The following is an 11,152-nucleotide window of genomic DNA, read 5'->3' on the forward strand; positions in this document are numbered from 1 at the left end:
CTGGGACTGGGGTGAAAAAGAGGGAGAGATACTAGGAATGCGAAAGGAAAATGCATTTATATAATATCTACTATGTGCTGCCAGGCACTATGCACTATACTTTACAAATATCTCATAACAACCCTTGATGTGGGTGCTGTTACTATCCCCATTTTACAGTTCAGGAAACTGAGGCAGGCCAGTCTAGTCTATGTGAAATGGAAGTTTTTTCCCCCATCACAGCAGATGTAAATTTGTCTGAATAAAACCCCAAATCAGCAGCTTTTGCCCTGCAGAGTGGCAAGAGCAGTGTCTGGGAGAGGGAAGGGCTGGACTTTGGTTCTGTTGTCCCCGAGCATGTGATCTTGAGGCCTGCTGTAAAGCAATGGCGTTGGAGGATGGCGTCAGACGCCCTGGGCTCCAACTGGCTCTCCTCCGCAGTGACCTTGGGGAAGCATCCTCCTCCTCTAGGCCTTAGCATGTGCCCAATAAGAAGGCAGAAGGCAAGCCTTTATGGCCTCAGCTCTTGTGATGAGGAAGAGGAGGCCAGGTGGCCAAAATGTCGGTCTCTTCCCTCTCGGAGACTTCTGCGAATCTGTGATGTGGCCTGAGAAGGTAGCTTGGCTTGGCAGCCCTTGTTCTCTCTCCTGCGAGTTAGAGTTTTGCTCAGAGGCTAATGACTAGCGCAGGGAGCGGAAGGGTGCTCCGGCCACAACTTCTCTGCTCATGACTAGGTCTCCAAACTGGGAACCCGGGGCAGAGGGGACCACAAGCACCATACCGGGCAGGGCGTTTAGGCGGAGATTGCTTTCTGGCCTTTGAAAGGTAGCCTTAAGGACGCCCTCCCTGAGAAGGGAGACCAGGAACCCCGGAATCCAGCAAGACGTCCATAGACTGTTCAGGGACACTTTGCAGGGGCCAGGAGGGACCAGGACGGCTCAGAGACAAGGGAACTGGAGGAGGTGGGAGCCGCCGGCTAGAAAGGGGCGCTGTAGAATCCACTTCCTGCATCAAGCCTAGAGGCCACAGCAGCATCCCTTGACTTAGCTCAGGGGGAAGGGCTGCCCCCGAGAAGCTCTCCACGGAACAGGGAAGACACAGCAAACAAATCCCATAAGAGCCAAGTGGGACAGTCCCCAGAGGGGAGGCTCTAGACGGGCCAGGACTCCTGTAGGAGGGCCACTTTTAGCTGAGACCAGAGAGACAAGGGCAAAATGAAGTAGTCCCGGGACCAGAAGGAGACAGGAGGTTCCTGAAGAAGCCCAAGGGGAAGTGAAGAGTGATGGCGAAGGGGAGGGCCAACAGTCGGGGGGACACCAGCCAAGGGGACAGCGCTTGAACGGAAGGTCAGAAAGCCCTTCCTTCCCACTGAGATTGGTTCCAAGGCCGAAAGAAGAGTCCCCGTAACAGGGGCTGTCACTGGGCCAGTCGCCCAGCTCGGAAGTGTCTGAGGCCACCAGCTGCCCCTGGCATTGAGTCTTGGAGGAGGGCTTAGGATGGGGCGGGGGTGACTTCAAGCATGAAGCTAGACCGACTGCCAAGGAAGGCTAGAGAGGCGGAACAAAAAGGCAGAAGGAAGGAAGAAGGGGACCTCTCGGCCCAGGGTGGGAAATCTCTGAAGAACACTGAAGGAAGCTGCCCACGAAGGCCTTGAACTATTTGATCCTCCCAGCAATAGGGAGCCGCCCGAGCTGTGAGAGTACGGCGGCTGGGTCAGAGCAGGGTCTGGGGGAGAGGGAGAGGCCGGAGAAAGAAAGGCCAGCGAGGACCCGACAGCAGAGCCAAGGTCACTAGAGCGCCGGCGAAACTTGGCAGCTGATTGGCTCTGGGCAATGGGGAGAATGAAAGCGAGGCCGTGGAGGGCTGGAGGAGCCCAGGCACATTTCAGCAGCACAGAGGGGGCAGCACCCTGCTCAGGGATGCCAAGGAAGTGACTGCTGGCCGGGGCGGCCCGCAGGAGCCTCGGCCAGTGCCCGATGGCAGGGTCTCTGATTCCCAGAGGCAAATGCAGAGGCGCCACGGACGGCCAGGAAGGCCCCTCGGAGCACAGGACGAGCGGGCATCATCAGAGCCGCAGAGCCCGAAGCCAGCTGCCCAAGAGGCCGGGCCGGAGGAGCAGAAAGGCTCCGGGTCTCTTTAAGCCCGCAGGCCGAGCCCCGGCCCCGCCCCGCCCACCTGCTCCGTGACGTCACGAGGAGGCGTGGATGTGTGAGTGCGAGTTCGGGTTCTGGGGCGCCGCTGCATGCTCTCACCCTCGCCCTCACGCCGGCTCGAAGAGACAGGGCACCCGCGACCCCGAGGAGCCGCGGCCGGCCGAAGGAAGGAGGTAAAGCGCGGGAGGCCGGTCCCGGATGAGAGGGGACCAGGAAGGTCCGGGGCTGTCGCCGAGGGGGCTAAAGAGAGGACCGCCAACCCCTCCCACCCTGGCCCCCGGCCCAGCTTTCCTGTGGAAGGGAAGCTTGAGCTGAGGCGGGAGCGCCGTCCCTTCTCCCCCCCGAGGAGCCCCTAAAGGCCTGCGGGGGAGGGCGAGCCCGAGGCGACGCTCCCGATCCCTGGGGAGGGGCCGGCCCTGATTGTTCTTTTCCGAATTGGGGCCAGATGGGGAGGGAGGCTGCGCGGGCCCTGGCCGGGACGGGAGCCTCGCTGTCCTCGCTGCTCCGGAGGGCGGTGACGGGCTAGCTGGGCTAATGGGCGGAGAGGACCGGAGGGATGACTCCAGGTTACCCCGTCCTTGGAGCCCCCGCCCTCCGCCGGGCCTCTTTCCCACCCCTACGGTAATGGTCTCCACGGAGCCCGGGGCCCCCTCGGCCGCCGCCTCCTGCCCGACCACCCGGCGGGGCTGTGCTCCCCGGGGTCCCAAGAGCACGCCCGGCGGGAGGAGGCCAGTGCGGGCCGAGCCGGGCAGGAGAAGAGGGGCCCGAGAGAGCGTTTCTACGGAGCGCCGGACCGCAGAGCTCTCCGAGGGGAGAAAAATGCAGGCGCGGCGCGGGGGGCGGGGCGGGGGGGCACCGACAGGGAGAGACGCCCTGAGGGGCCCAGAGGGAGGGACAGCTGGCCGAGGGAACAATAATAAGTCCAGTGTGGCTATGGATGTGGCGGGGGATGTGGGGGGAGGGCGACCTCTCGATTTCAGCTCTCCCCCGCCCCATCTCTCAGTAATCGCCCTCTGCTTGGGGCCGGCCCTGCTCCCTCCCCTACAGGAGCGTGCGGAGAGACCGCTCCGGCCTCTTTCCGGGCCTGGGGCTGAAGGGGGTCCCCCTTAGAGCAAATGGTAGAAGCCAGGCCAGGCTGCTCTAGCCTAAAGGCAGGGCATACCAAGTGACCCTGGGAGGGGCTCCTGAGCCGCTCCAGGGATGCTCATTCTGCAGGAGGAGCGGGGGGAGGCGGGGGGGGGGGGGGCAGGACCGGGCCGGGGCTTGGAAATGCCGCTGTCCGGGGGAGATGTCCCTGAGCTAGGACAGGGCTGCGCAGCCGCCCCGGACACGATGGCGTGGGGGGAGGGGAGGATAGGCGACCCCCGGGAAGGGTGAGAGCACAAGAGGGTCCGGCCGCCCCGCCGCTCCAAGCACCACAGTGGTCAGTCCTGAGGAGCAGGCCGAACCCCCTGCTCCCTCCGGGGTCAGCAGACAAAAGGTCCCGGGAGGCAGGGCTGGGCCTTTTCACCCCTCAGCCCCAGACCCTTGAGCCCCCAGAGTGGAGGCTGGCACGGAAAGGAATCCGGGAGGAGTGCCATCTCTCCTCTCCCCAGACGTTACAACCTCCGCTAACACATTTACAAAGCGCTAAACCGAGGGATCAGCATAGGATGGCAGCATGTTCTTGGGCTTAGTTCTCAGTAATCTTCCTATTTCTATAGACAGTGGACTGGCATGGGGCGCCAAATCAGGATCTGAGTTCAAATCAGGCTTCAGCTACTTCCTAGCGTGTCCTCTGGAGCAAGTCATTTCGTAGGATCCATCATCCTCAGTTTATTCATCCACAACATGGGGGTAATAACAGCCCCTCCCCGCCAGGGCCCTGAGGGCCAGATGTAAACTTTCGTTCTGCAAACCTTAAAGAGCTGAATTAATGCTGTTCTTAGTAGGGCTTTAAGGTTTGCTCAGGGCAGGGCTAGGATTTGGCCTCAGGTCTCCTAACCCCAAAGCCCTCATTGTCCAGGCTTGGTTGGCACAGGTACTGAGGAAGCCAAGAAAAGGCCAAAAGAGGCCCCGGCATGACCAAGGGGGTCCCTCTCTGGGCAGGAGCACCCCGGACTCCAGCCCCTGTGACAAGGCTTATTCATGGAGCTCCCACCTCCCCTCCCTAAAAGACCTGGATTATAACTAGGTCACCTAGTTATAGCTGCATCCTAGGCACCAAATATCTTTTTCAGACAAAACGGTAGTACTAGGCCTGCCTTGAGATGGAATACAAAAGAGGAAGTCCAGGGTCCCCTGTTCCCCTGGAGCAGCCCTAGGGTGCACTGGGGACTCTTGCAGAGCCCTTTCCCTGCCCTGAGTCCTTATCGCCTATTATTTTTACCCCACCATGGTAATTACCTTCCCATGATGGTAGTGTGAGGCTGGGCCCTTCTCACGGAAAGGCATTTGTTTTCTTATTGTTGTTATTTTTGAGCCCCAGAGATGGCAAGTGACTCATTCAAAGTTCCTGCCTGAATCATCAGAATAGAACCCAGGAGTCCTGACTCTCTAGTTTGCCCCTAATAGCACTGCAGTGCACATGGACTGAAAAATGGCTGGGGGTGACCTTGGATAGATCCCTTCCTCTCCCCTGCTTCTCTGGACCCCAGTTTACCCCTCTATACAATGAGAAGTTGAATTAGGCTATTTGTGGTCTAAAAAAACAATCCATTCACTAATCCTTCCTCTGTGTGAGCCTTTGGACCCTTGTCCCAGAAGTCCTATCTCCAGCTGCAGTCCCCGGCTTTGTCTTTGTCCCTGATCTCCATTTATATATGTTTATATTTGTGTCTGCATCTATTCCCTGTGAGCTCGAGGACCATCGCCAGTGTGCCGGGCCCTTCTGCCCCGCACTGGGTGGGTCCCAAAGTCTGGCCAAGCTCTCATCTATTGCTCCCAGGCCGCTCTCCATCCATCTCTCTGCCATCCTCCCCTTCCCTCTTTCCCAACACCGGGGGCTTTTCTAGTAAGGCCTGTCTTCTTGTGATGTGGCCAACATGACTCAGCTTCGGTGCCTGTCCTGCCATGCGGGACTATCACTTGCATGTGGACATGCACCACACACACGTATGGTGTGGAGCCGTGGGGGCGGGTCTCCCAGTGCATCAGCGAGTCCTGGGTCTGAGGTCCCAGGAGCCGGGCTCCACTCACCCACCTGTGCCCTTGGGAGTCTCTTCTGTGCGGAGCCTCCTCCCCTCTCCTCTGGGCCGTGTCCAGGGCCAGACAAGGACCGTGGAGGAGCCCGCTGACGTTTCGTGGCCTGGTTTGGCTGCTCGAGTCACCAGGGAGGGCAGTGGCGCCCCGCGGTCCCCACGGGGCCCCTGGCCAGGAAGGCACTAGTGCGACAGCCATTGGCCAGGGAAGCTGGCATGGAGAGAAGCCCTTTCTCTCCCAGCTCTTCCCTGGCGTCCCTCTCCAGGCCAAAGGCCTTGACCTCGGGCCTCCCACGACCCCTTCGCTGGCTGCCCCTTACCTTCTGCTGCAATCACGGGCCACTGTGCTGGCCTTCAGAGATGTGCGGGTCCTATCCTGTGCCTTCACAAGGGCTGAGCGGAGCCCCTCTCCTTCCTGGCCCTGCGCAAACGGCCTGATCTTGGTGGCCTCCGTTTTCTCCTCTGTGAAAGAGGAGCCAGAATACTGTCCCCCCAGAAAGGCTGCGAAGGCCGCACACAGCAGGAGCAGGAGCAGCCTCTGCTAGACTGCGGTCGGGAAACCCCAAGCAAGCATCCCTGCTTTGGCTCTCTGTGCGGCATCTTAGGATGGAGGCTTTCCTGGAGGACAGAAAACGCCCGAGACCAAACACAAGGGGCGTGTGCGTGTGCGCCCGCTTAGCCATGTCTGCATGCGTGTGCACCGCTCCCGAGAGCAGCGGGGGGCCTCGGTCCTCTGGACCCTGACACTTTGGAGGCCGGATCATTGCCCTCCTGGAGGCTGGATGGCCTGGGAGCAGGGGCGGGAGGCCAGGACTGCCTGGACCAGGCCCATCCCGATCCCAGGCCCAGACCCGATGTCCAACGGGGCCCAGGGACGTGCCGGGAGCACACAGGCCGGACAGTGGGCGCGAAGCGACTTGCCCAGGGTCACTCGGCTGGGCAGTGTCCCGGCGGATTGGATATACACTCATGGAAAGCCAGATTTCCATGTCATTCATTTCCTTGTAATGGGGTGGATTTAAAAACACTCTTCAGCTTCCCCAAGGGGCCTGCCGCAGGACGCCCCGGAACACCCCAAAGTCTGGGCCGAAGCCCTGGCCCTGCTGCTCCCTCCTCCGGAAAGGCTGCTCTCCCGCCTCTTCCGAGGAGCTCAAAGCACTGTTGGCTGCATTGCCGGGAACAGCCTGGAGAAGGCCGGCTCGGCAGCCCAGCCCAGGAGCTGTCCCTGGTTCTGGCCTCGCCTGGGCGAAGGGCGAAGCGGCTTCGGGGCCTTCTAGGAACACTGGGGGGGGGGGTGCATTGTGTGGCAGCCCCGGGCAGGGAGGCACCCCGCCCCCCCTCAGGTTGGAGAGAAGCTGAGGCTGGTTGGGCGGGCGGGAGGGGGGCGCCCCCCCAGAAGGAGCTGCTCTCGGGAGGGGCGGGTCTGCCCTGGCCTGCCAGACCTTGGCAGAGTCAGCAGGAAGGAGGGCAGAACTGAGAAGCTGCGGGTTCAGGGTCGCTGTGTCCCCCCCCCCCCCCTGCACTGGGATGGGCCCTCGGGCCAGGCCTCTGCCCTCCGCAGCGGCAGCCCTTTGGGGCACCGTCTCACTGATGCCCCCAAGTGGAGCCCCCCCCCCCCCGTATTGCTGGGGCCGCCGCGCGTGCTTCAAGGGTCCCCTGGACACCAGTGATGTGCCCAAGGGCACCGGGCTAGGACTGGGGCCTTTTCCCCTGGCCCCCGCTAAGGACGGAGAGGGGAGGACCCAGCGCTGCCGCCCCGCGGTGTCCTCCTCTCTCCCGGCTGACAGCCCTGCGGGTCTCCTGGCGGCAGGGGCCCAGCTCCCATCCCCCGCACCGGCTGGCACCGGCTGGCACCGGCTGGCAAGGGGGGAGGGGAGGAGCAGATCCAGGCCCAGACGAGAGGCTGAGCCTCCCCCATCTCCATCCCCAGAAGGGAGGGGCAGAGCCAGGGGATGACTGGTTGGAGGAGGAACAAAGCTGGAATGAAGCCTGGCCTGGGTCAGAGCAGGCCGCTGGGGCACCTGAACAAAGGATCCCTAAAGGCAGGCGTGGGCCTTGCACGCAGTGTGGGGCTCCCCTGGCCCCCGTCTGGGTTCCCTTCCAGCCTCTCCTCCTCTCGGGAAGGTCTGCAGCAGCCCGAGGAGGCCCAAAGCCCCCCAGCGGTCCCTGGGCCGGCCCGTGCCAATAGAATGGTTGGCTGCCCAGGCTGAGGCTGCCCTGGAGCCCGGGGTGGGACGGGGTGGCACAAGGACTCTGGGTGCTCTCCGTCCCCCCAAGCAGGAGGCAGACAGCTCTGATAGACATCCAGCGCCACCGTGCGGCCCTCCACAGTGATGTCCGGCTGGGCCCCAGCATCCCTGGGAAGCGGTGGGGGAGTGCTGGCCGCTTCTCTCCTTACTCCGGGGACAAGGTCTTGGTGAATGGGCTGGCGAGGGGGGCTCTGAGCTGGCCGGTGCAACAAGAGCGGCTCCCAGGTGTGGGGGCGCCCCTCGAGCCCTGGCCTCCCCTCCTGGCTCAGCAAAGCCCCAGCTGGTCCGGATGCCACCCTTCATCCATACATCTCTTCCCTTCCAGAAGGAAGTGGCCACCGGCAGGCAGCTTTTGGGGGCGTCCAGACTCTGCAGAGCTTGGCTTCCTCCAGGTTCCCCCCCACCCCGTGTGCACCACACCCTGAAGACATTTCCGCCATGTCCTCTGAGCCCACCTCACCCCCGGTAGTGCCGCCTCTGCACTCCCCCAAGTCTCCTGTGTGGCCCACCTTCCCCTTCCATCGGGAGGGGAGCCGGATCTGGGACCGCGGCAGCAGCCTCCTGCTCAGAGACCTGCCCAGCCCTCTCCCCACCAAGAGAACCAGGACCTATTCTGCGTGAGTAGGCTGGCCTGGCCGTCCCCCAACCCTTCTCTCTCCGCTTTGCCCTGGAAGCCTGGGAAGGCAGGGGGCGTAAGGACTCCCTGGATGGGATGGGGCAGATCAGTGTTGGCGAACCTGTGGCATGCATGCCAGAGCATACAGGAGGGGGCCGCTCCCTTCCCTCTCGCTACGCATGCTGGATTTGCTCTTCTGCCCAGTATCCCAATGGGAACGTTTCCTCCCTCCCCTATCTGGGGTAAGGGGCAGCTTGCATACGGCATGAGGGTACAGCTTTGGCACTTGGTCTCTAAAAGGTTGGCCATCACTAGATTAGGTCTTTCATTGCCTCTCCCACCTTCCAGGCTTGGGAACTAGTCAGATGCCAGCGGAGGTCATTGCTGGGGTTCTAGAAGCAGACAGAGGTGGACTAAGGGGTTGGAATACAGGAAAGGCAACCCTGGGGAGCAGGAGAAAAAACAAGGGCCCTTGAAGACTAGCTAGCCTCTTTTTACAGAGGAGTAAACTGAGGCCCAAGGGAGACAGGGAATTTCTTCCTGGTCCCAGGTCCTCAGATTGTTTTAGTCATCTTTATTCTACCCCACAAATGGCCTCAAGGCCACAGGGTACCTTCTAGCCCCACACACTCTTGTTTTGCTCACTTCACGATCTCTGACTAAAACAATGAGGCAGAAAGCAGTTATTAAGCACCTACTACGCTCCAGGCACTGGCCACACCGAGGCAGAAAGAAAAACGAAACTAAACCCAAACTAAAGCAGTGTCTGCCTTGCTGGAATTTCCATTCTCCCGGGGATAAAAGTACAAGCTGTCTCTGTCATCGATGCATCTCCCTACTCCTCCCCGGGCTCAGGTGCGAGGCTCACCTCTGGCCATGGGGCCCATGGCGAATTAGGAAGGTGAGGGCATCGGCCGATCCTCCAGAGCTTCCCTCTTCTGAGCCCACATTCCGTGCAATCGGGGACCCAGCCTTGCCTGGGTCTAGTAGGTGCCGAGTGCTAGGAAGACGGCGAAAGCAGGGCCTGCCCTGAGGGGAGGCAGGTAATCCCCATGAAAGAGAGCACAGGTGGGGCTGGGGACCCCCGCAAAGACCCCCTGGAGGAGGGAGGGAGGCCGGCAGGAAGCTGGGAGTCCAAGGCTGGGAGGGTGGGTGCGAGGCGCCGCCATCAATGAAAGCTCCTGCAGATGGGAGCTGGAGCATTTTTTCCCAAGAGCCCCCATCCCTGGAAAGGGAAAACGAGGCAATCTCGGAGGTGGTTCTGCACGTCACCAGAAGCACCCAGGCTTGGGGGGCTGGCCGGGGATGACCTGCCCGCTCTGCTCCAGGCTGCCCCTCCTGGGCCAGGGCCAGCCTCTAGTCTCTGGGGCCTCCTCCCTGATGGCTCCCTCGGGCGCTCCTGGCAGCTCTGGCCCTGGCAGCGCTCGGGGTTCTCTCCACCCCAACTTCCTGGCTCTCCCCTTGTCTCTTGCTCCTCCTAGCACCGCTCGGGCCTCTGCTGGGCCTGTATTCAAGGGCGTCTGCAAGCAGTTTTCGCGATCCCAGGGCCATGGCTTCATCACGCCCGAGAATGGCACAGAAGACATATTCGTCCACGTGTCCGAGTAAGTCGGGGGAGGCGGGGGGCGGGGCGCACCCCTGGAGCTTCTGCAGTGACTGGGATTCCCGTGAAAGGTTTCCTTTCCCAGCAAGCATTTCCCAGGGCATTTGGGGCACCCTGACATTTCCGCCCTCCCCCACCTCAACATGCCTGGCACGTAAATGCCCAGTGCCCGTCCGAGCCTTCCTGCTCGGCCCCGGCCGGCTGGGCCCTCACACGTCTCTTCTCTCTCCCTTCGGAACCCCAGCATCGAGGGGGAGTACGTGCCCGTGGAGGGAGACGAGGTGACATACAAGATGTGCCCCATCCCCCCGAAAAACCAGAAGTTCCAGGCCGTGGAGGTGGTCCTGACCCATCTGGCCCCCCACACCAAGCACGAGACGTGGTCTGGCCAGATCATCGGCTCCTAGAGGGCAGCTCCGGGGAGGGGAGGGGAAGCAGGGGGAGCCCTGGCGGGGTTGGGGAAGGAAAAAGCTGGGGGAGAGCCCAGGGGCGCCCCCTCCCAGGCCCGTGTGGCCTTTCGCCCATGTGTGTATGTGCTGTCATTCCCCTGTTCGTACCCCTGTCCAAGCTATGGGAGACCCAGACCGGGGCAACAGACCCCGAGAGCCCCCCCTCTTGTCCCAGGCCTCCCGGGGCGCCTGCTTCCTGGTCCAGGGAGGCTGTCTGTGCGGCCTCCCCCTCCTCGGAAGGGCCTCCTTGGGCCGGAGGATCCCCAGTGGGCGCTCGTCATCCACCCCCCCCAACCAGTTCTGGGCACATGGCAGGATCTGCGCCCCTCCCCAGGCCGCCCCACCCTGCCTGGGCCCTGGACTTGGGAGGCTGCTTTTGTGGGCGCTCCCCTCCCCAACCCAGCATCCCAGGGCCGGGGAGGAGGGGGCGAGAAAACGGGCACGGCGTCCGCCCCGGCCGTGAGCCTCCATCCCGAGGAGCCCTGCTCGGCACCCATCTTCACGCGGCCCCCCCAACATCTCCCAATGGCCGCCCTTCCCCCCCGGGGCCCCCACCAATGGACGCAGCCTCTGCAGCGCCGAGCGTGAGCTCGGGGGAGACCGTGCCAGGAAAGGGCCGAATGGGCCAACAGAGTTGGGGCGCCCCCTCAGGGAAGCCTTCTTCCCGGCCCCCCAAGTGGACCAAGTTGGGGGAGCCCGGGGCCTCGACACAGGGCACAGCGCCTCTCAGTTCACAAAGCCGGGCCTTCTCGCGTCCTTCGGGTCCCGCACAGGGACCCAGGGGTGCTGGCTCCCCCCCGCCCCGTCTGTCCCGTGTCTGGCCCTCGTGTGCGGTTCCCAGCCAGCGGAGCTGGCGTCCACCTCTGTAACTGGCAATAAACATTAGGAGTGGCCGCGTCTGGTCTGCGCCTTGTTGGGGAGAGG

At 62.4% G+C, this 11,152-nt stretch overlaps 1 protein-coding gene across 1 annotated transcript; it reads left to right on the forward strand.

Moving 5' to 3' along the window:
• Positions 1 to 1,372: 1,372 nt before the first annotated feature.
• On the forward strand, positions 1,373 to 11,121 carry CSDC2 (cold shock domain containing C2). The gene is made up of 4 exons (XM_001363692.4): positions 1,373 to 2,305; positions 7,886 to 8,177; positions 9,658 to 9,780; positions 10,024 to 11,121. Exons 2-4 carry the CDS (start codon positions 7,999 to 8,001, stop codon positions 10,184 to 10,186), a joined length of 465 nt encoding a protein of 154 aa, XP_001363729.1. The 5' UTR covers positions 1,373 to 2,305; positions 7,886 to 7,998; the 3' UTR covers positions 10,187 to 11,121.
• The last annotated feature ends 31 nt before the right edge of the window (positions 11,122 to 11,152 follow it).

Source organism: Monodelphis domestica, chromosome 5 (assembly GCF_027887165.1).
Source record: "Monodelphis domestica isolate mMonDom1 chromosome 5, mMonDom1.pri, whole genome shotgun sequence".
In the NCBI taxonomy this organism is placed as follows: Eukaryota; Metazoa; Chordata; class Mammalia; order Didelphimorphia; family Didelphidae; genus Monodelphis; species Monodelphis domestica.